Source organism: Saccopteryx leptura, chromosome 5, assembly GCF_036850995.1.
Source record: "Saccopteryx leptura isolate mSacLep1 chromosome 5, mSacLep1_pri_phased_curated, whole genome shotgun sequence".
NCBI lineage: Eukaryota > Metazoa > Chordata > Mammalia > Chiroptera > Emballonuridae > Saccopteryx > Saccopteryx leptura.
Genome location: NC_089507.1, coordinates 873,314 through 893,619, shown reverse-complemented (window position 1 = coordinate 893,619; position 20,306 = coordinate 873,314). Strand labels below are relative to the sequence as shown.

The following is a 20,306-nucleotide window of genomic DNA, read 5'->3' as shown; positions in this document are numbered from 1 at the left end:
CAGGGTTTTGAACCTGGGTCCTCCACATCCCAGTCTGATGCTCTATCCACTGCACCACCACCTGGTCAGGCTCCAAGTCATAGGACTTGGAGAGTGCAGGAGCACAGGTGGAACCCAAGGAGTGGGCACCATTCCTGAGGGTGGTGGGCAGGAAGCCAGCCAGGAGCAGGAGTGTTGCCACCAGCACAGATAGCAGTCTCCCAGTCTGGTTGCATCAGGGCACTAGGGGAAAACTGCTTACATGTGGCTCCTTGTGGGCCCCACCTAGAAACCTCCCCCTGCCCAGCTGACTGGGTGAGCAGACGCCAGGGGTTGGGGTGAGAAGGGGAGGGGGCCTCAGAACCAGATGCAGGTGTCTAGATGCCCATGGTGGTCTTGCTGCTATCTCAAATGCATCCCCTGCCATTGGGGACCTAAGACCCCGGTAGCGAAAACCATCGCTGACACTGAGGTACTTCCCTGCCAAGTGTTAGGCCTCGTGTAGCTGGGACACATTGGACTACCCTCACCCTGGCTTTGCCCAAGGCTGGTCCTATCTGAGCCAGAGACCTGTACTGGAAACTCCTGGAGAGAATGTGACAGAGGCATTCAGCCCAGTCCTGGGGCCACCCAGCCTTGGCTGTTCCGGCAACAGCTGGTCACCCCCCCCCTCCCTTCAGAGCTACAGCTCTCAGAACCTGTCCCAGGTGGGCAGTGATGATGCGAAGCTGCTTGGAATTGCAGAAGGGCAGGAGATAAGGAAGCTTGGAGCAGGATCTGAACTGAATCACTGTTTATTTTGGGGGGAGCACATCTGCCAGTTTGGGGCGACACCTTTGGCCCTCACAAGGCTGGGGGGGGGGGGGGCTGAGAACAGACCACCCTGGGCCCCTGCCAGGCCTGCTGCCGACAAGCAGAGAGCAGACGCCCGAATTTGGGGCGTTAACAGTACAGAAAGTAACAAAACTGAATTCACGGCTTTCTCTCCCAAGCTTTGAAAGGTAGCAGTCCAGGCTATAAAAGTCTAGAAGCATTGCGTAAGAAGTGTTAAATCTACAGCAAATACATCTTGTAAAAACTCAATAAATTATATATATAGATAGATATAAACTTGTAACATCTAATAACATCTGAACCTGCCTGCCGTGCAAGGCTGGCCCCCCTGGAAATGTCTCCCTGCCCAGAGCACATGGCAATTAGAACTTGTATGAAAATACCAGCTTGCTTTGAAGTCCAAAAAAATAAATCTCCCAAAAGAAAAATCCTATAATAATCGAATTCCCCTGCAAAAGAAGGCCATAGGAAAAAAAATATATATCCTCACTGGAGGAGTCACCTCACACTCTTAATGACCCTTTGGGTGTGAGGGGCTGCTCTGGCCTTGGGGGTGTGGGCTGGGGGGGTGCCCAGCACCGGGCACACCCTGGGCAACCCCTCTCAACGAAGCATAAACATTCTCAGCTGTTAATAAGTTAAGACAAGCCACAGCCATGTGGCAGGCTAAACACTCCAGCTTTGTAGCGGGCGCAGAGACGGGTCTGGGGTCCATAAATATCTTTACAAATATACAGGTCCAGGGACAATTTTTAAAACAAAACTGTGGTGCCAGGAAAGCCCCTCCATCCTCTGGTGGTTTCTGTGTCTGTCTCAGCCACAGGGTGCCCCCCCACCCCTGCTAGGCCCCCAGGGCCCTGGGCCTCAGTTGCCCCAGCCTTTCTTCTTCCATATAGTTCTTTATATATGTGTGTGTATATCATACACAGCATCTATTTATGTACATGTACACTCATCTCTGGAATAAACCTTTCGGATAGAGGTTAAAGGCTCCCGCCTTCAGATACCCGTAATTTCAGTCTCTGAGGGACAGGGTGGCAGGTGGGGGGGGGCCTGGAGGTGGAGGCTGTGCTAACACTCACCCCCCCCCCCCAGGCGCAAGGTGCCACTTGTGTGGGAGGCACGCCACATGGGGGCTTCCCGGCAGGCTCAGCTTGGGCACTTGAGAGGAGGCTAGAGCCTGGAGCTGCTCCCTATGGGGCGACAGTGAGGGACAGGAAAGCCTGGGGAGGGCCCACAGGAGGAGCCCTCTTACATTCTACATTCCGTCCTCCTGGTGCTGCTGCTACAGGTAGTCAGGAGGTCATTGTACAGCAGGCGGCACCCCGGGGACCCCGTACCAGGGCTTTGGAGCCTCTCCCTCTCTCTCTCTCTCTCTCACACACACACACACACGCACGCACACACAGATGCAAAGTCATCCATCTGTCCATCCATCTGTGTCAGGTCTTAAGCCTGGGCTGCTGGGCCCCAGTGGTCGCCGGCACACCCAGGGCAACATGGTGGGCTGAGGCCTCCTCTCACATTGACATTGGCGGGGGCTTGGCCTGCAAGCTGTGGCCCTTCACGTCTGCAGGCTCCCGCTGCTGGGTGGGGCCGGGGGCAGCAGGTCATGGGCAAACACAGAGTCGTCCCCCGAGGAGCTGGAGCTGGGGGTGTCCTGGCCGCCCGGTGAGTACTGCTCAAAGGGCACCGACAGGTCCAGGTACTCCTGCAGGCGGGTGGTGACCGGGGCTGAGCCCTCTGTGTGCCCTCCGCACCCCCTTCCCTGGGGCCCATCCCACTGTGGGCGGGAGGGGCCAACACTCACGTCGGTGGACGTCACAGTGAGGATGCGGTCCAGGTCCTCCACCAGCTGCTTGAAGGTGGGTCTCTGCGAGGGCACGGCGTGCCAGCACTCTCGCATGATCATGTACCTTGGAGGGGGGCACTTGGTAAGGCACCAGCCCGGTGCCACCCATGCCCAGCCTGTGCCAGTGTCCCCACCTCCCCCTCCCCGGCTCAGGGCAGCGAGCAGAGGGCCCCGTAAGAACCACCGCCACAGACAGACGCCGGGAGGTTGGCCAAGGGCACGTGCACTCACAGGTCATGTGTGCAGTTGGCCGGCTTGTCCATGCGGTGACCTTCCTTCAGCAGCTTGAAAAGCTCCTCCACAGGGATGCCGGGGTACGGCGAGCCCCCCAGTGTGAAGATCTCCCAGAGCAGGACACCGAAGGACCAGCTGGGGACAGAGGGACACACAGCACATTGGGCTCCCGCCTGTTACGAACAGACCCCACTGATGTGAACACGTTGGGTTGAACCCAGGGTGAGGTGTCCAGGACAAGAGGCTGTTAGGGCTCCAGTTGGGAACCGTGGAAACTCCCTGGACCCACCTGGGGCTGGCCTGGGCCCCTCGCAGCACCCCACCCTACCCGCCCCCACCCGAGGTCTGGAGGGCCACGTACACATCGCTCTGATGGGTGTAGACTCGGTCAAATAAGGCCTCGGGCGCCATCCACTTCACGGGCAGCCGGCCCTGAGGAGAAGCGGGCATGTTGGCTACCAGGTGCCCTCCAGGCTGGAAGCCCCCACTCGCCCAGGGCTGGACTCACATTGGTGGTCTTTTTGTAGTAGTCAAGATTGTGCACGTCACGAGCCAAGCCGAAGTCTGCGATCTTCATCACCTTGTCTTCGGTCACCAGCACGTTGCGGGCTGCCAGATCCCTGTGGATGCACTGGGGGGGGGGGGGGGGCAGAGGCCGGGGCTGAGGCTCCCGCCTGGGCCTCCCACCCCGCTCTGTGCATGGCCCTGGCAGGACAGAGGCCCCTGCTCCCCCCCCCCTCACCTTCTGCGAGGCCAGGTACTCCATGCCCCGCGCCACCTGGTAGGCACAGGACACCAGGTCCTTGAAGGTGAGCTGCTCCTCGGGCAGCTTGCAGGTGTCGAAGGAGTAGTCTGTGCCCGGGGGCCGCCTGGCTCGCAGGTACTCCCGCAAGTTGCCCTTGGCCGCGTACTCCACAAGCACATACAGGGGCCCTGTGGGCAAGGCACTCAGCAGGGATGCCCTCCACCTGTCAGTCACCCGCTCTGCACGCACCCTCCACCTGTCAGTCACCCGCTCTGCACGCACCCACCGCCCTGCACGCACCCACCGCCCTGTGTGCACCCACCGCCCTGCGTGCAGGCGCCCAGCAGGTTGATGATGTTCTTGTGCTTCCCAATCATCTTCATCATCTCCATCTCTGACACCAGGTCGGAGAGGTCCTTGTCTGTGGCATCATCTGCACAGGGACAGAGAGCGTGTCGGGCAGGGACAGAGGGCGTGTTGGGCAGGGACAGAGGGCATGTCAGGCAGTGCAAGCCCCCAGCCGCCCAGCCCAGGCTACCCTGCCACTGGACTCCCTCACCTTTCAGCATCTTCACAGCCACAGTGACAGGCTTGGTGGCCCGGTCCTTGTCAATGCCGATGGCCTCCGCCATGACCACCTGGCCGAAGCAGCCCTCCCCAAGGGGCTTGCCCAGGGTCAGCCTGGCAACAGAAGCAGAGACAATGAGCACTCCTGTCACTCAAAGCCCTGCCCCCCAGGCACCTTTGGAGGCCCAGTGCCACCACCTCCCGGAAGACCTCCATACTTGCTCCCAAAATCCTGCTCATGAGGATAAAGAACATTGCCCCTCTAGCCTCTGGCCCTCTGTCATGCCCTCCAAACAGAGCACCTTGAAGTGGTGGGTCCTCACCCACTGTCCCAACCTCAGGAACCTCTTTCCCTGCTTGGCCTCCTCTACCAGGCTTACATTCAACAGTCACTTTGATTCCTGCCTGACTCTCTGAACCCATCATGTCTCTAAATGATGTCCTCCTGGCCTAGGGACCCCACCCTGGAGGTGCCCCCACCCTTGTCAGGCCAGGACCCCAGCATCGAGTGTCCCCTCACCACCACTGACCGGGCTCGGGGTAGCTCCCACTTGGGGTCTGCAGGCAGCTCAAGCTCAGAGACGTTGGCCAGGGTGGGGCCCTCCCCTGAGGACAGCCGGGCAATTCGCACCAGCGGCGTGTTGGAGTTCATGGAGGAGTTGGACTCCAAGGACACCTGCTTGGGTCGTCAGAGGCAGGTTGGTGCCACAGGGCCACACAATGCGGGGGTGGGGGTGGGGGTGCAGCCCCGGGGATGGCCACCCTCTGCTGAGATGGGAGTCACCGGGCCTCACACACAACAGTGTGTCCATGAGCTTAGAAGCCCAGAGGAGTGGGTCATGGGGGTCCAGGCAGCTAAGAATCTGGTATCTACTTTCTGTTACCTGTCGCTTCAGCGGGAAGCGGGAGACCTTGTGCACGGCGGGCGCCAGGCCCTTCTTGGGGGGACTGTGCAGGCGGCAGAGTGTCACGGCGGCCACCACCAGGATGAAGAGCAGGAAGCCCACCCCGTAGCTGAGGACGCCTGCGTACACGCTGCCAGCCTCGCCCGCCTCCACCAGCTCCTCCTCGGCTGCAAAGACACGGGCATTGGGGCCTGGCCCAGCCACAAGGGAGCCCCCACGGGCCCAAGGCCACCCGGAGCCGCAGGCACAGTGGGAGCAGGGAAGGATGCTCAGCCCCTGGTAGGGGTGCTGAGGCCCTGATGCCCGGCGTGGAGAGGGTCCTGTGGTCAGAAATGCCCAAGAGAAGGAGCCCAGCGGAGCCAGCAGCACCCACACCCGCCACCCAGGGAAATGCCAAAGCTGCCACATAGGCTTCTGGGGGCCCCATGGGGGTTGGGGGGGCTCCATGGAGGCCCCTTTGGGCCAGGCAAGGGCCAGCTGACCTTGATCCCATCCCAGGCACAGGGCCTGGTATGGAGCACAGTGGCCATGAGCCGCGGGGTCCCCCATCTGTCCCTGGCGGCTTTGGCATGTCCCAAGCCAGCGACCCGAGGACAGGTGCAGTGAGCAGCAGCAGGAGCCAGTACCTGGCAGCACCACCAGCCACGCAGAGTGATGGGAAAACCCGATAGAATTGCCCGCCAGACATGTGTACTCCCCCGCGTCCTCAAAGGTGACATTGCGCAAGGACAGAACCTCTAGCTCCTTGTCGGTGGTGTTAGCGCCCGCCGTCTACAAAGAGAGAACAGAGCGCGATAGGCAAGTGCCAGCACCCCCCACGGGCACCAGAGCCCGAGTCCACAAGGCGGCGACGATCCAGCCAGGCTGCAAAGAAAACGCTGCCACCGCCACCACCACGGCCACGGCCACGGCCACCGCGGCCAAGGGTCCTCCGCACTGTGCGTCCACACCGAGCCCGAAGCCAGTCCCTTCACCGGCGAGTCCTCTGTCCCAGGTGAGCGCCAGGCGTGTGGCCAGCAGCGCGGCCAGCAGCGTGCGGGGTTAGCGCGGACACTGGCGGGGGGTGGAGTGGGGGGACAGACAGGCGGGCAGACGGACGGACAGACAGATCAACAGGAAGTGAGCAGGCAGCAGAGCCAGGGGCCAGAGAGACAGGAGAAAAGCAGATGCCCAAAGACAGAGGGGCACAGCCCCTGCCGGGCAGGGGGCTTTCTGGGGGTGGTGGTGGCGCGGTTGCAGGCAGGGTCAGTGGGCCACGGGGCTCAAGGTGGGCGGTCACAGGAAGGCCAGAGGCACCAGAGTCGCAGAGCTGACTGCGTGTGGAGCGGAGCGAGCAGCAGGGTGGGGCGCGAGCAGGACGGGGCGTGCAGCGGGCGCATGGCCAGGGCGTCGGAGCTGGAGCTCGGCGTGCCAGGCAGGCGTGGGACAGAGTTGTTACCTGCTCGGGGCCCGTGAACACGCAGCCAAAAGGCCTTCTCAGACACGCCTATGAAATTGGAGGCTCGACAGAGGTACTCGCCCCCGTCGCGCTCGGACACATTGGCCAGGCGGAGGCGCGCGTCGGCCTCCACACTCTCACTGATCCAGGACTGCGGGGACAAGAGACCCGGCTCAGGCATGCCCGCGGCAGCCCAGCCGGGCACCGACTGGCTGCGCCGGAGTGGCCCTGGTCCAGGTCCAAACCCCGCAAGGTGGGCAGTCCCAGATCCCGAGGCTCCAAGGCAGAAGTGGGAGACCCCCCGCCAAGGATCGAATGGGGCTGTGCTAGCCAGGAAGGCTGCCTGGAGGAGGCGTGTAGGCGCCTTACGGAAGTCGATTGTGGTTTCACAGGACGCGCCCCTGTATCCACCCTCCCCCGCCGGGAGCACAGCCCTGGCAGGCACCCCAGAGAGGCCCTCAGGGGGCTGGTGCTCGGCCTGCTGTGAGCCATGGGCAGCTCACGTGCTGACCAGGGTGCAGAGACACCGCGCAGCGGGGCCCACTGGGTCTCTCCCAGTTGGGTCTGGCCTCCTGCTCTCAGCCTGAGCCCCTGCTCCCCACCCCCACCGGCCTGTCTTGTCTCTAAACAGATGTTTCTCTTTGGGCTGCTCGTGTCGCAATCGTCCCCACTCGGGTGGCCCCCACCCTGGGGCCATGGGAACAAAGCTGAGGCTGTCCTGCCCCAAGGCCGAGAGAGGCAGGCTGGGTGGCAAACTACTCCGCGCACACACACAGACGACGCCAAATCCCCCCCCAAATGCTCCGGCTCAGGGAGCACACTGGCAGCCCCCCAGCCCCAGAGGCTGCTGGGCAAACTCAGCTGCCGTCTGCTGGTGGGGGCTTCAGCTGAGCCCCCCTCTGCCATCTGGAAGCCTGCCTCCAGGGCAGAGACCCACCCTGAGAGCAGACCGGGGACACTGAGGACTCACGGGAGGGTGAGCTGGGACTCAGCCCCCACCTCCTGGGCAGGGCGGGGCCGAGCCACCACTGATGCAACAGCCCCGGAGCCCAACCACGGCCCCCCGGCCTACGACACCCCCTCGACCCCTGCTCCCTGCAGCCGGGGGCGGCGCCCACCTTGAGCACGGTGACGTAGGGCGTGCCGTCGGGCCCCACTTTGCTGCCGTTCACCTCCACGTGCTTGAGCCACTGAATGTGGGGCTGGGCGTCGCTGTACACTTTGCAGTGAAACTCCACGTCGCTGCCCAGCACCGCCGTCTGGTTGGCCGGCAGCCCCGCCTGCAGGATGGGCCGGTGCGGAGAGCGCTCTGGGGGCAGACGGGGGGGCTTAGGGGCGGCCCGGAGTGCCCCCCCTCGACACCCACCTGGCAGCCCCGGGCCTCACCCAGCACGTCCAGGGTGTAGGTCTGCCGGATGCTGCCGAACTTGTTCTGCACGACACACGTGTAGTTGCCGCGGTCCGAAGGCACCACACTCTCCATGACCAGGCTCCACTGCTGGTGGCGCAGCTGCGGACGGGCACGGCTTGGGTGAGTGGGCGGCAGACACGGCCCATCGGAGCCCCGAGGCCCAGCCCCACCCGGTGGGCCCACCTTGATGCCCCCGATGCGGTGTTCACCCCGGAACTCCTTGCCGTTCTTCAGCCAGGAGATGGACGGGGTGGGGTTGCCGGCGGCAGGGCAGCGGAAGCGAACGGTGTTGGCGGCAGGCACAGCGAGCAGCTTCTTGTCCATCCGCTCGGGCCGTGTCCAGTAAGGGGCCCCTGCTGGCAAGGGGCATAGGAAGACCACAACCAAGGTGAGAGGCGGAGGTCCACTGCCCACCCCTGCAGACTCAGTTTCCCTCTGCAGGGCGTTGGCCTTGCAAGGACACCTGCCTGGGCTGAGTGAGGCTCCCAACAGACTCGACACCCCCTCGTAGCATTCTGTTTTTTAGAGAGAGAGTGACAGGAAGAGAGACAGATGAGCAGCATGAACTCAGTCGCATCATTTTAATTGTTCATTGCTTGTGCGTGCCTTGATGGGGTTGGGGACTCAAGCCGAGCCAGGAACCCCGTGCTCAAGCCAGCAACCTTGGGCTTCAAGCCAGCAACCTTTGGACTCAAGCCAGCGACCACGGGGTCATGTTTATGACCCCATACTCAAGCCAATGATGAGTCCGCACTCAAGCCAGTAACCTTGGAGTTTCAAAAACTGGGGACCTCAGTGTCCCAGGTCGACACTCTATCCATTATGCCACCACAAGTCAGGCATCTTTCATCTTCCAGCATTCTCAAGGCCAAGCCACGTGTCCCCTCCCCTTCCTGTCCACTTCCCCCAGGGTGCCACACACTGGCCAGGGAGCCTTCAGGACAGAAAGTGTCTCCTAGGGGAACACCCACCCACCCGGCTGGCAGAGGAGCCAGGCCAGCCCAGGTCAGGCGGCTAGCTGATGGAGTGGCAGGCACCAGGAGGCGAGGTACAGCCTCCTGTAGAACCAGCCGGGTGCCTGCCAGAGTCTGCGAGACCCCAGGCCGCTCTCTGCCTCGCTCGCTCCCGGGCCTGGAGGGCGGGGGGGGGGCCCTAACACGGCAGACAGACTGGTTTTTCTCCTTCTCTGGGGCCAGGTGGGGGCTGCATTCCTGCTGGGGGGAGGCTAGGCAGGTGCCCCCAGGGAGGAAGGCACCCCTCCTGGAGAGCCTGCTTGCCCCCCACACACACCCACCGCACAGGAGGGCACTGAGGCTCAGACGGGGGGCAGTGTGGACAGACGCTGGGGTCTGGGAGGCGGAGGCCAGGGGAGACCCAGGCCCCGCGGGCTGTGAGACAGTGACCCCAGCGTCCCTGAGCCCAGCCTGAGATGACCAGGACATCCGGGGCACCAGAAGTATGCTGTCCGGAGAGGGGCAGAGGGGGTCACGGGGCAGGGAGTGCGGCTGTGACCCTCCTAGTGGACAAAGGTTAGAAGGGATCTGAGATCTGAGAAGGAAGCAGGAGCCGTTCCTGCCTCCGTCCTGGGACCCATCCCCGAGGCAGAGCCACCAGCAGAGCAACACGTGGCCTTCCCAAGCCCCACCAGCAGAGCAACACTGGCCTTCCCAAGCCCCACCAGCAGAGCAACGCATGGCCTTCCCAAGCCCCACCAGCAGAGCAACGCGTGGCCTTCCCAAGCCCCACCAGCAGAGCAACGCGTGGCCTTCCCAAGCCCCACCAGCAGAGCAACGCGTGGCCTTCCCAAGCCCCACCAGCAGAGCAACGCGTGGCCTTCCCAAGCCCCACCAGCAGAGCAACACTGGCCTTCCCAAGCCCCACCAGCAGAGCAACGCGTGGCCTTCCCAAGCCCCACCAGCAGAGCAACACTGGCCTTCCCAAGCCCCACCAGCAGAGCAACGCGTGCCCTTCCCAAGCCCCACCAGCAGAGCAACGCGTGGCCTTCCCAAGCCCCACCAGCAGAGCAACACTGGCCTTCCCAAGCCCCACCAGCAGAGCAACACTGGCCTTCCCAAGCCCCACCAGCAGAGCAACACTGGCCTTCCCAAGCCCCACCAGCAGAGCAACGCATGGCCTTCCCAAGCCCCACCAGCAGAGCAACGCGTGGCCTTCCCAAGCCCCACCAGCAGAGCAACACTGGCCTTCCCAAGCCCCACCAGCAGAGCAACACTGGCCTTCCCAAGCCCCACCAGCAGAGCAACACTGGCCTTCCCAAGCCCCACCTCTCTAGGGGGCCGCCCAGCTCCATCCCTGGCTGGCTCCTGCTCACCTCCTTGCCCGCTAGACCCCAGAGGGCCCCCGTCCCCCATCTCTTGGTATTTCAAACTCATCTCCAAAAAACCAGGCACCCACGCCCCCTATGCAACCCTCCACGGTTAGGCAAAGTCCACCTGCCATTGTCCCAAGCCGAAGTATCCAGGTGCTGTCACCCCAACTGGACTCACACCCACAGCCTGTCACCAGGAACGTGGGCAGCACCCCCTTTATAGTAAATGTGTCCAAATCTGGAATCCCTGATGCCCTTGGGCCACCGTCCTCTCCCAGCCGGGCCGTCTGGTCTCCCACTGCCCTGAAGCCCTCGGTCCCCTGGCCCCACAGCAGCCCGCGACACCCTGCCCTGGTGTACTAACCCCTGGGGTGCACCCCCCCACCCACCGGCCTCAGAATAATCTGCAACACTGTGCGCCCCCCCCCACAACCAACCTGCCACCCCGAGGCTCAGACACAGGCACCCAGTGCCAACTCACACGAAGGGGACCCCTCAACCATGACCAAGAAGTGGTCTCCAGGCCTGGTCTCTCATCTGCCCAAGGAGCAAGTACCCCAGACCTGGGGGCGGCCGGGCCTGTCAGCAGGGAAGCAGGTCCCGGACCCCGGCCACCCCCATGAGCCTGGAATCTGGTCTCACCTGTGTCTTCTGCCTCGTCCTCCCCATCTTCGTCATCTCCCGAGGATGGAGCATCTGCAGGGCAGGGAAGAGGGGACATGGAGGAGAGCCCCTGCCTGCCACCCACAAAGTGGGGGGGTGGTGGAGGAGGGGGGCCGTGCTCAGCACCCACACAAGCGAGAACGTGGAGGAGGACCCGTGTCCAGCACCACGTCCAAGCATGGTCAGCTCCTCCTTTCCTGTTTGTCTCTGGCCTGCCTAGGAGGCCCAGGGTGGGAGGAGTTGTCCCACACACAGTGTCACTGGGAGGTGCCCTCCTCTCCACTTAGACTTAAGTGACCACTCAGACGCGCTGCCCAAGCCCCAGCCCCCCCAGGAGGCAGGCGCCCACCTGTCACGCGCACGGTGAAGTGGCACAGAGCATGCTGCGTGAGCCTGTGCCGGCAGCTGTAGGCCCCGGAGTCCTCGTGGGAGGCGTTGAGCACCTGCAGCCGCTGCGGCCCCACCAGGACTCGGTCCGAGGGTGCCAGCCCTGCCCCGTCCTTAACCCAGACAGTGGGTCCTGTGGGACCACCTGCAGGCGAGTGGCAGCTCAGCTCCACGGTGTCCCCACTGCCAAAGACCAGCTGCTCCTGCTGGCTGGGCTCAGGTCCCGGGACCGCTGTGGGCAAGATGAACGACCGTGAGGCCGGTGCCCCCAAACCAAGAACACTGGGCGTTCAAAACGCCAGGAGACACAATGGCACCCCGTGGTTCACAGACACGCCCATGCGGGCTATGGGGAGGGGACCTGGAGCAGGGGACTGGGCAGGGGTCCAGGGTGAGTCTGGCTGATGGAAGGATTTGTACCCTGAGTCTGGGGTCCTGCAAACCGCCCTGTGAAGGGCTGGGGCAGCGTTTTCCTCCTCGGCCCCAGGGACAACTCTGCCGGTGTAGCGCTTACAAACCTAATACATAACGACCAGGTGTGGCTTCGCCCCAAAACTTGACTGATAGATACTAAAAATTTCAATCTCCAAGTATCATAAGTCTTCATGCTTGGGGTTTCCTCCACCATTTAGATACATAAAACCCATTCTTCACTTTGGAGTGAAGTGACCCAGGACCCCTGTTTCACGATGACAACACAGGTTTTGGGGTGGAGATGTCCGAGGAGAGGCCCCCAGAGTCAGACCTCAGAGCCCGCCTCACCACACCGGTGGCGGCCCAGTTCCCAGGAGGCCAAGAAGGCCTGAGACCCAGGGATACACCACTGGCCAGGCTGACCACCATCGCCTGTCCACTCTGCCAGGGACAGACAATGCCCAACACAGGCAGGCAGCCCGGGCTTAGGGCCCAGGACAGGGCTGGGTGGTCCCACTGCACAGGCCTCCTTTCCCACCCAGCTGGGTGGGCAGCTCTGTTACTTGTCATTCTGCCGACGCATGGCCTAGATTCGAGGGCCCAGCTGCCCCTCCGGCCATCCCGGTCCCTGGCTCCCCGGACAGGCCCAATTCTGCCCACCCACCTCAGGTGTCCTCAGAAGCCCTGTGCCCACTAGGAGGATGTCCGAAGTGTCCAGAGTCTGTGTGTCTCAGAATCCCACAGTCTGAGGGTACCTGGCTTGACCTCCAGCCCCCCAGTCCTGGCCACTGTGTCCTGTGGGGACCACCCAGGGCCAGGAGCTGACGGAGGCTGCCCACCAGAAGGCTGAAAGCAGGCTGGTGCGGTAGCCTCAGCCCCAGGCCCCAGCCCAAGGGCAATAGCAGTTGGTTCCGGTTTGGTCTGGGCAGCCAGGCAGGTCAAGCCATCAGCACAAGTATTCGTTTCAACCTGGTCCAGCCATGCCGGGCAGCCCTCCGCCATGGTGGGAGTGGGGGGTCGACCCCTGACCTGCCTACCATCATCCCAGGTGGGCGCCTGCATAGGCCAGGGACTCCCAGACCAGATCAGAGACCCTAGAAGAGTCTTCCTTACCCCCTACAAGATCCAATACACCAGGCCAACTCGGAGCCACAGGGACCCTGGGGAGACCCAGCAGCAGCTTGAGGGGTCGTGTCAGGAAGGGGGACGTGGACAGGCACAAGGGGGTGCTATGACCGCTAGGATCTGGAGATCCCTGGCGAGCAGGCTCCACTCAAGTAGCCCCAAAAAGGGTCTTTTTTTTCTTTTTACAGAGACAGAGAGAGAGTCAGAAAGAGGAATAGATAGGGACAGACAGACAGGAAGGGAGAGAGATGAGAAGCATCAATCATTAGTTTTTCGTTGCGCATTGCAACGCCTTAGTTGTTCACTGATTGCTTTCTCATATGTGCCTTGACCATGAGGCTACAGCAGACCGAGTAACCCCTTGCTGGAGCCAGCGACCTTGGGTCCAAGCTGGTGAGCTTTGTGCTCAAGCCGGCGACCTCGGGGCCTCGAACCTGGGTCCTCCACATCCCAGTCCGACGCTCTATCTACTGCGCCACCGCCTGGTCATGCTTTTTCTCTTTTAATGTTCATTGATTTTAAAGACAGAGAAAAAGAGACAGAGACAGGAACATCAATCTGTTCCTGTATGTGCCCTGACCAGGGACTGAACCAGCAACCTCTGAGCTTTGGGATGATGCTCTAACCAACAAAGCTACCCAGCCAGAGAAAAAGGGGTTTTTCTTTTCTTTTTTTTTACAGAGACAGAGAGTCAGACAGAGGGACAGACAGAGAAGAACGAAGAGAGGTAAGAATCATCAATCATTAGTTTTTTGTTGCGCGTTGCAACATCTTAGTTGTTCATTGATTGCTTTCTCATATGTGCCTTGACCGTGGGGCTACAGCAGACCGAGTAACCCCTTTCTCGAGCCATCAACCTTGGGTCCAAGCTGGTGGGCTTTTGCTCAAACCAGATGAGCTCGCGCTCAAGCTGGCGACCTCAGGGTCTCGAACCTGGGTCCTCTGCATCCCAGTCCAACGCTCTATCCACTGCGCCACCGCCTGGTCAGGTGAGAGGCTTTTCTTCATCAGGAAAAACCCACACAGGCACTGGGACCCATACACACTGGAGGACATAAGTCCCATGTGCCACAGCAGACACCATTGTGCCATGGTGGAGGGTGGGTATGGTAGAATGTCTGCCCCTGTGGGCTCCACAGTGCCTGTTCCTACCTGCGTACCCCCCACACAGGGCTGAGATTGACCAGGAGGCCACGTGCCAAGGGCAGCCCATCGTCAGAGTCCTCCCGACTCTACCATTCCCTGGCTCTGTGCCTCAGTTTCCCCCAACTCTGGCACTGGATAAAAATCCTATTGGCAGGCCAGGGAAGCCACCACAAGCAGTTAAAGCCCTGCTTTAACACATGGCAGTGGGGATAAAAGATCCTCCGTGCCTGGGTCCACTGCCCAGGGCTGATGGACACCAGGCCACGGTCATCGTCAACCTGCTTGGCACACTGTGCTCCCAGTTTGGAGTCACCAAGGCATGGGGGTAGGGGGTGGGGCAGAGATCAGTGACAGCCTATCAGATGGGCTTGGCGGTGACCCCAGGGAACAAGCAGCAAACTCAGACATGAAGCCAAAGGCACCCACGATTCCAGTTCCAGGTGCTCAGAGGAACACAGCCGTGGGTTCTGCGTCGGGGAAGCTCTCCACGGCTCTGCTCTCGGAGGTCTGCTATCGGGGCTCTGCTCTCGGGGGTCTGGGGCAGACGTGCTGCCAGGCACAGGCTTCCAAAGAGCCCGAAGGAGGAAGTATCTCAAAGGGACCCTGATGCCTCGGGCAAAGGTTCTGGCCTTCCCAGCCGGAAGCACTCTTCTAAAACGTTTCGTAACAAAATCAGGAAAAAAGGGGGGAGGGTGTCGGATCTGGAGGCTGGGCGGGCTAATGAGGATGTACAGGATTATCGAGCCTAAGCCTCCAACAACCCTTCCATTATCAGTCTTCTTGAAGAGGTAAGGAAATCGAGGCTCCAGGAAGGCACCCAGAGCAGGTGGGCAGCTGGCAGCCTAGACCTCAAGCAGGGCCTGGGGCTGGGAGCCCCCTCCCCTGCCCGCCAGAAGAGCCTCCATTTACAGCTCATTGACTTGTAAATCACTCAGTCCGGTGTGGTCTAATGGGAGACACCTCCCCCAAACCCAACCTGGGCAGACTGGTCGCCCCTTCCCAAGGAGGTCCCTCTTTTTTTCTCTGGGTTCAACTGTAAAATGGGATACATAGACAAAAAAAAAAAAAACAAGGAGCCACATTACTATAAACCTCATAAGCTCCAGGGAGGGCAGGCCCAGAGACAAAAGAACCAACACAGGGTGGTGGTCTGAACGTAGTAATTCCTAACTAAAAACAGGTCCCGACGGATAGTCGTGTCCTAGGCCTGTAGCTTCCGTGACAAAGCTCAGCCTTAACCTCTGTGCATCTGAGATAACATACCTTTGAAATATCACAGCGATCTCCTTTTCCGGGCCCCTCGAAGGCACCTCGGGAGGACCACACGGTTATCTTGTGGCCCGCATGCCATCTCTTATGTGCTGTAAATGTTCACTACTCTGCACCCACCCAAGGAAAAGTACAAGTGTCTCTTGACCGCAGCAGCCCTAGCCGGTTAGCTCAGTGGGTGAGAGCGTCGTGCCAAGACACCAAGGTTCCGTCTCTGGTCAGGGCACACACAGGGGAAGCAACCAACCTATGTACAACTAGATGGAACAAGAAATGGATGCTTCCTCTGTCTCTCTGAATATCAATCAATCAATCAATCAAAAAAAAAAAAAAAAAAAGACCTTTAAAAGTACAAGTCTCTTGCCCGTGGAGAGAATATCAATGGGACACTGAGGTCCTGGGTTTGAAACCCTGAGGTCACCAGCTTGAGCCCAAAGGTTGCTGGCTTAAGCAAGGGGTCACTGGCTCAGCTGAAGCCCCCCTGGGTCAAGGCATGTAAGAGAAGCAATCAATGAACAAACAACTGGGGAGCCACAACTATGAGTTTACACTTCTCATCTCTCTCCCTTCCTGTTTGTCTCTCTTGCTCCTTCCTTCTCTATTAAAAACAAAAAAACAAGTCTCTCTCTACACTTGACTCTTGATCCAAACTCAGAGATTTCGCTACTTTGAGTCTAAAGTATAAAGTAAACGGCAAAACTGCCCTTCTGCAGAGCCTTTTCTTTATCTGTTGCGATTTTGCTTCCCCTGCAATCGTCATTGGTTTGGCTAAAATAAACTCTCAACAAGACTTTTTCTAAGGCTGTACATTCTTAGGGCAACTGACCCTCAAGTGGGACTTGAGGCCCCGGGGGGGGAGGGGGCGCTGGTGGACTCAGTGCAGGCCACAAGTCCAGCCTGGGGCTCAGCCCAGGTTAATGAACCACCCAGAGGCCCTGGAGGCTCAAAGTCCAGCCCTGCAGAGGAAGAGGTGGAAGAGGTTACAGCCAGTGCCTTCCTGGAATATCTCAGCACCTGAGACCCCTGCTGTCTGGGTGGGCTCAGACTGCAGGGCGTCAGCCTCCAGCTGCTCCCACCAACCTCCCTTCCTGGTGGGGTATCTACCCTACCCAGAGTCCCCCATGGAGAACATGACCCCATGTGGAAAAGGAGGCTACCTTGCTGTGGCCCAGGGTGGGTGGTGGCAGCCCTCCAGGGGGCTCCCCATGGTCCTTGACCTCTGCCAGCTCTGGCTCCACAATATATGTTCTCCAGAAAATGCCAGCAGGGACCTCTGGAAATTTCACGAGGCCTTTGTATTTTTACTGCCCAACCCATCTCTTTAAGGAACCGGATTAAGTTTATTGACCTATCCACTCACTACCTGTTTCACCAGCTCGACTGCAAGGGTGGAGGGGGGGGGGGGGGAGCACGACGTTCAGACAGAGTGAAGGCCCTGGCCCCCTTCCCGCGTCCCTGAGGGACCTCCAGTCGTTCTGACCCAGGCCCGCATCCGGTGGGGGCAACATAGGCTGTGCGTCCCAGGACCGGGCCCCCAAGGCACTGCCAGTTCCCGGAAGGAAGGAGATGGAAGAGGCCACTACCCGACCCGGGCGCCGCAGGGAATCCAGGAGAGGGTCCGGAGCCCCTCCCCCGGGGCTAGTTGACATTCCCCGACCGTAGGGAGTAATATCTTTATCTGAATGCCAATACGAATGCTAATGCGGGGCTCCCTCCCGGAGCTCCCCCCCCCCCCCCTGCAGCCGCTTATTCTGAGCCCCTGGAAGAGAGGGCTGCCGGGGCAGGCACTAAAAGCGCGCGCTGACCTCCCGACGGCCTCTGTCACGCCGCTGAATGACACGCACATTCAAGCGCCGGGCCCACTTTCATTCATAAAAAAAAAAATGACATTGTTCCGGGAGGCTGCAGCCGCCTCCAGAGAAAGGGGCGCGGGGGCCGCAGGGAGGGGCGGGCCGCCATCTGCCTGCGTCCTGCCCGCGGCCGCCGCCTCGCTGGCACTGCGCGCCCGCAGCCGCTGCGCTCACACCTCCCCGCGAGGCTGCCGCGGCGCCCGCCATCAATGCGCGTCTGTGGCCGCGCCGAGTTACAAAGGAGCGGCTGTTCGGGTCCGCCCGGGTGGGGCGTGAGCTCACCGGGGGCGAAGGCCTCCCTCCGTGCGGCCGCCGGACTGGGGCAGGGTGCACGCAGCCCCCTCGCACGCGTCCCGGAGTTGGCTGTCCCCAAGGGGCGGATTCCCCGTGGCCTCTGCCTGGGCCACGCGTCCCTGCCCTGCCGCAGGAAGCCTGGCAGCGCGCGTGCGGGGCGAAGCACCAGGAGCGCCGAGCCGCGAGCTGCACCTCGAGGGCCGCGGCGCGTGTGCGAGGTGAGGCCTGCCTCCAAGACAAGCTCCGGCCCCTCCACTGTTTTAGTCCCGCGGGCCGGAACCTCCTCGAGACCGTCGACGTTCTGCCGGACATTGACCACCAGCCGGAGTACACGGCTCCACGTCCCTCGGATATTCGCCTTTCACCTCCCGGCGTCCCCGCTGGCGTTCGGAGCGTACCCCTCGGGGACAGACACCTTGTCCACAGGGCATGAAAGCAAGGTGGGCGGGCAGAGGCACCAGAAGGTACCGCCCCGTCATGCAGGCCACTGAGGGGCAAGGCTGACGCGCTCTCATACCCTCCCTCCAAAGTCCGGTCCCTCGCTTTGGCCGAAACTGGCCATGAACCCGAAGGGGGGTTGTGGGAACAGCACCAACAATAGAAACTTTCCGTCACTGCAGAACAACAATAGGGACGGTGGAAATGCAGCCTCCGCGCCCTCCCGACCGCACCAGGGGCGAACTGCACTCCTCTGGAGAAGCGCAGGGGCGGGGGCTGCGGACGCCACGGCAGTGCCCAGCTCCCGCCGCAGCCTCGCACTTGAGTGGTAGCCCTGCGGCTCCAGGCGCCCCACAAATTGCCGCGCCAACTCTGGCCGCGATCCCCGGGGAGGGAGGATGACAGAAACCCCGGACACTGGCTCCGCGGTGCCAGTCCACGGCGCGCCCTCGGGCCCACTTCCATCAGCGTCCCCTATCCACCCAGGCGCCCATTCCCGGGCCGCGATGCTTCTGCCTCCTAGAACCCCAGGCTCCTCCTCTGTACCCGTCCAGTCCTTCCTTACCTGTCACTCTCCGCACGACGCGCTGATCTGCGCCCGGGGGCCCCGAGGCGGCGCGGGTCCCGACCGCCAAGGCCACGCAGAAAGCGAGAGCCCAAGCCAGAGCGCCCATCGCGGGGGCGGGGGCTACGGCGTCCTCAGGCGATGCGCGCGGGCATGCTGCCCCCCATGGTCCGGCTCTGGCACCGGCGGGAGGAGGGCGCCGCTCGGGAGTCTGCGGGAGGTGGGCAGCTCATTACCCGGACGGGCCAAGCGCGCAGAGATGGAATCAGCGGTGGCCGGGTCGTGCACCCCGGTCCCTCCGACCCCTGTCCGCCCCGCCCGCCGCCGCCGCCCAGGGCTCCCGGGCCGCCTGGCGCCGGCCGCCTCCTCCCCGCCGCGGTCCCTCCCTCCTCCCCCTTCCCTCCCTGGCTGCTACAGAGCCCTCCCAGGGCGGCGGCGGCGGCGGCAAACTTTCCAGAGCGAGAAGCCTGCGTCCCGCCGGGCCCCGCTGCAGGGACCGCTCGGGATCCGAGCCGGCCGCGCGCTCTGGCTCCGCCGCGCGCTCGCCTCGACCCCTCCCGTGTCCGCCCGGCCCCCGCGCACCGACCTGGAGGCCGCCGGCGCCCTACTAGTTGCGCGCTGCCCTTTCTTCCGCTCGCTGCCCGCCGCCCTTGCCCCTGCGCTCCGTCTCTCCAGCCGTCGGCTAGCCAGTGCGTCCGTGCGCGGGGCCGAATAGGACCGCGCAGCGCCAGCTGCCCGCGCCACCGCCGCCGCCGCCACCACGCACTGAGTCCTGGCGGCCCGGCGCGCGGCAGGCAGTGGGGGCTGGCCCGTGCCTGCCCCGCCCCTGGTCCCGCCCGGCCTGGCCCGGCCACGCCCGCCTCGACGCTTTCGGGAGCAGGGGCACGCCCCTCCCCTGGGGCGGTCCGGAGGCGGGGCCGCAGCGAGGCTCTTCCCAGCCCGCCGAGGGGATTAGAGGGGGCGGGGCGGGGAGGGGGCGCCGCGCGGTCTCGGAGGGCGTGGGAGCCAAAGCTACGCGGGTGAGGTCCCGGATTGCCCTGCTGGGCGCACAGGGAGGCCAATCGCAGTCCTCTATTTGCAGAGCGTGCAGTCCAGGTTACCTCTCAGCTGCTAGTCCGGGGCTCAGGGTCGTCTCTGTGGGTGAAGCATGTCTGAGAGGCTTCAAAGTAGGAGCTGCTCAAACTAAATCCTGAGGTGTAAGTAGCCAATCCTCAGGTGCCGGAGTGCAGGAGCGCGGCATGTGGGGTGCTGTGTGCAAAGGCCTGGGATGAAGGACAGCTCTGCCTGTTTGCCTGGGAGAGCACTGCACCCCAGAAGTGCACTGCTGCATTTATTAAGTGACTGTGGCACACGTGTAGCTAAGCTGCCTGAGTTCCCTGCCAAGGGGGTCATTACTCCGTTCCTCCAGAGGACATAAGTTTGGAGACTGGGTGCTTTCCCTGCATCAGAATGGAGAGCAGTGGCTGAGGGACCCAACCCTAGAGCTCTGAGTAAGGACCACCAGGGGAGCTAGCTGGTCAGTGCCTGAGGTGTGCCACCTGGGGATGACCCAATGTGACCGTGGCTTCTGTGCCCACCTTCACAAGGAAGAGGACCCTTCTCTTATTTTCAGGCAAACCCAGGAGGATGGGGGACCTACAGGAGCCAGAGAGGGTATCACCTGGACAAGGGTTGGCTGCCCCAGCCAAGTGCCTCTGGCCTACCTGGCTGTGGATTCTGGGGCTCGATTTGCTTATCAGGAAAATGGGCGATGAATCCTCCTCTAAGACTGGCCGCACAGGCTATCCCAGGTCCAGGGGCGGCCTGTGCTGCAATAGGCCAGCTTGGAGACCGCCGAGCCTGAGGTCAGACTTCAAGGCCCTGG

At 62.0% G+C, this 20,306-nt stretch overlaps 1 protein-coding gene across 10 annotated transcripts; it reads right to left on the bottom strand.

The window, feature by feature from the left end:
- Positions 1-757: 757 nt before the first annotated feature.
- Positions 758-19,242, bottom strand: FGFR3 (fibroblast growth factor receptor 3). Of its 10 annotated transcripts, none has more exons than XM_066383891.1 (18): positions 19,029-19,242; positions 18,443-18,653; positions 11,304-11,573; positions 10,934-10,987; positions 8,149-8,318; positions 7,941-8,064; positions 7,673-7,863; positions 5,743-5,887; positions 5,096-5,283; positions 4,742-4,890; positions 4,204-4,325; positions 3,967-4,077; positions 3,642-3,832; positions 3,408-3,530; positions 3,261-3,331; positions 2,897-3,034; positions 2,624-2,729; positions 758-2,524 (listed from the first exon to the last, which is right to left on the bottom strand). In XM_066383891.1, the coding sequence occupies exons 2-18, from the start codon at positions 18,549-18,551 to the stop codon at positions 2,378-2,380; spliced, it is 2,409 nt and encodes an 802-aa protein (XP_066239988.1). In that variant the 5' UTR covers positions 18,552-18,653; positions 19,029-19,242; the 3' UTR covers positions 758-2,377. The 10 variants fall into 10 exon arrangements, with proteins under 10 accessions (XP_066239988.1, XP_066239985.1, XP_066239984.1 ...); XM_066383888.1 differs by having other exon boundaries at positions 8,149-8,321; positions 19,029-19,241; XM_066383887.1 differs by lacking the exon at positions 5,743-5,887 and adding an exon at positions 6,555-6,705 and having other exon boundaries at positions 19,029-19,241.
- Between the last annotated feature and the right edge of the window lie 1,064 nt (positions 19,243-20,306).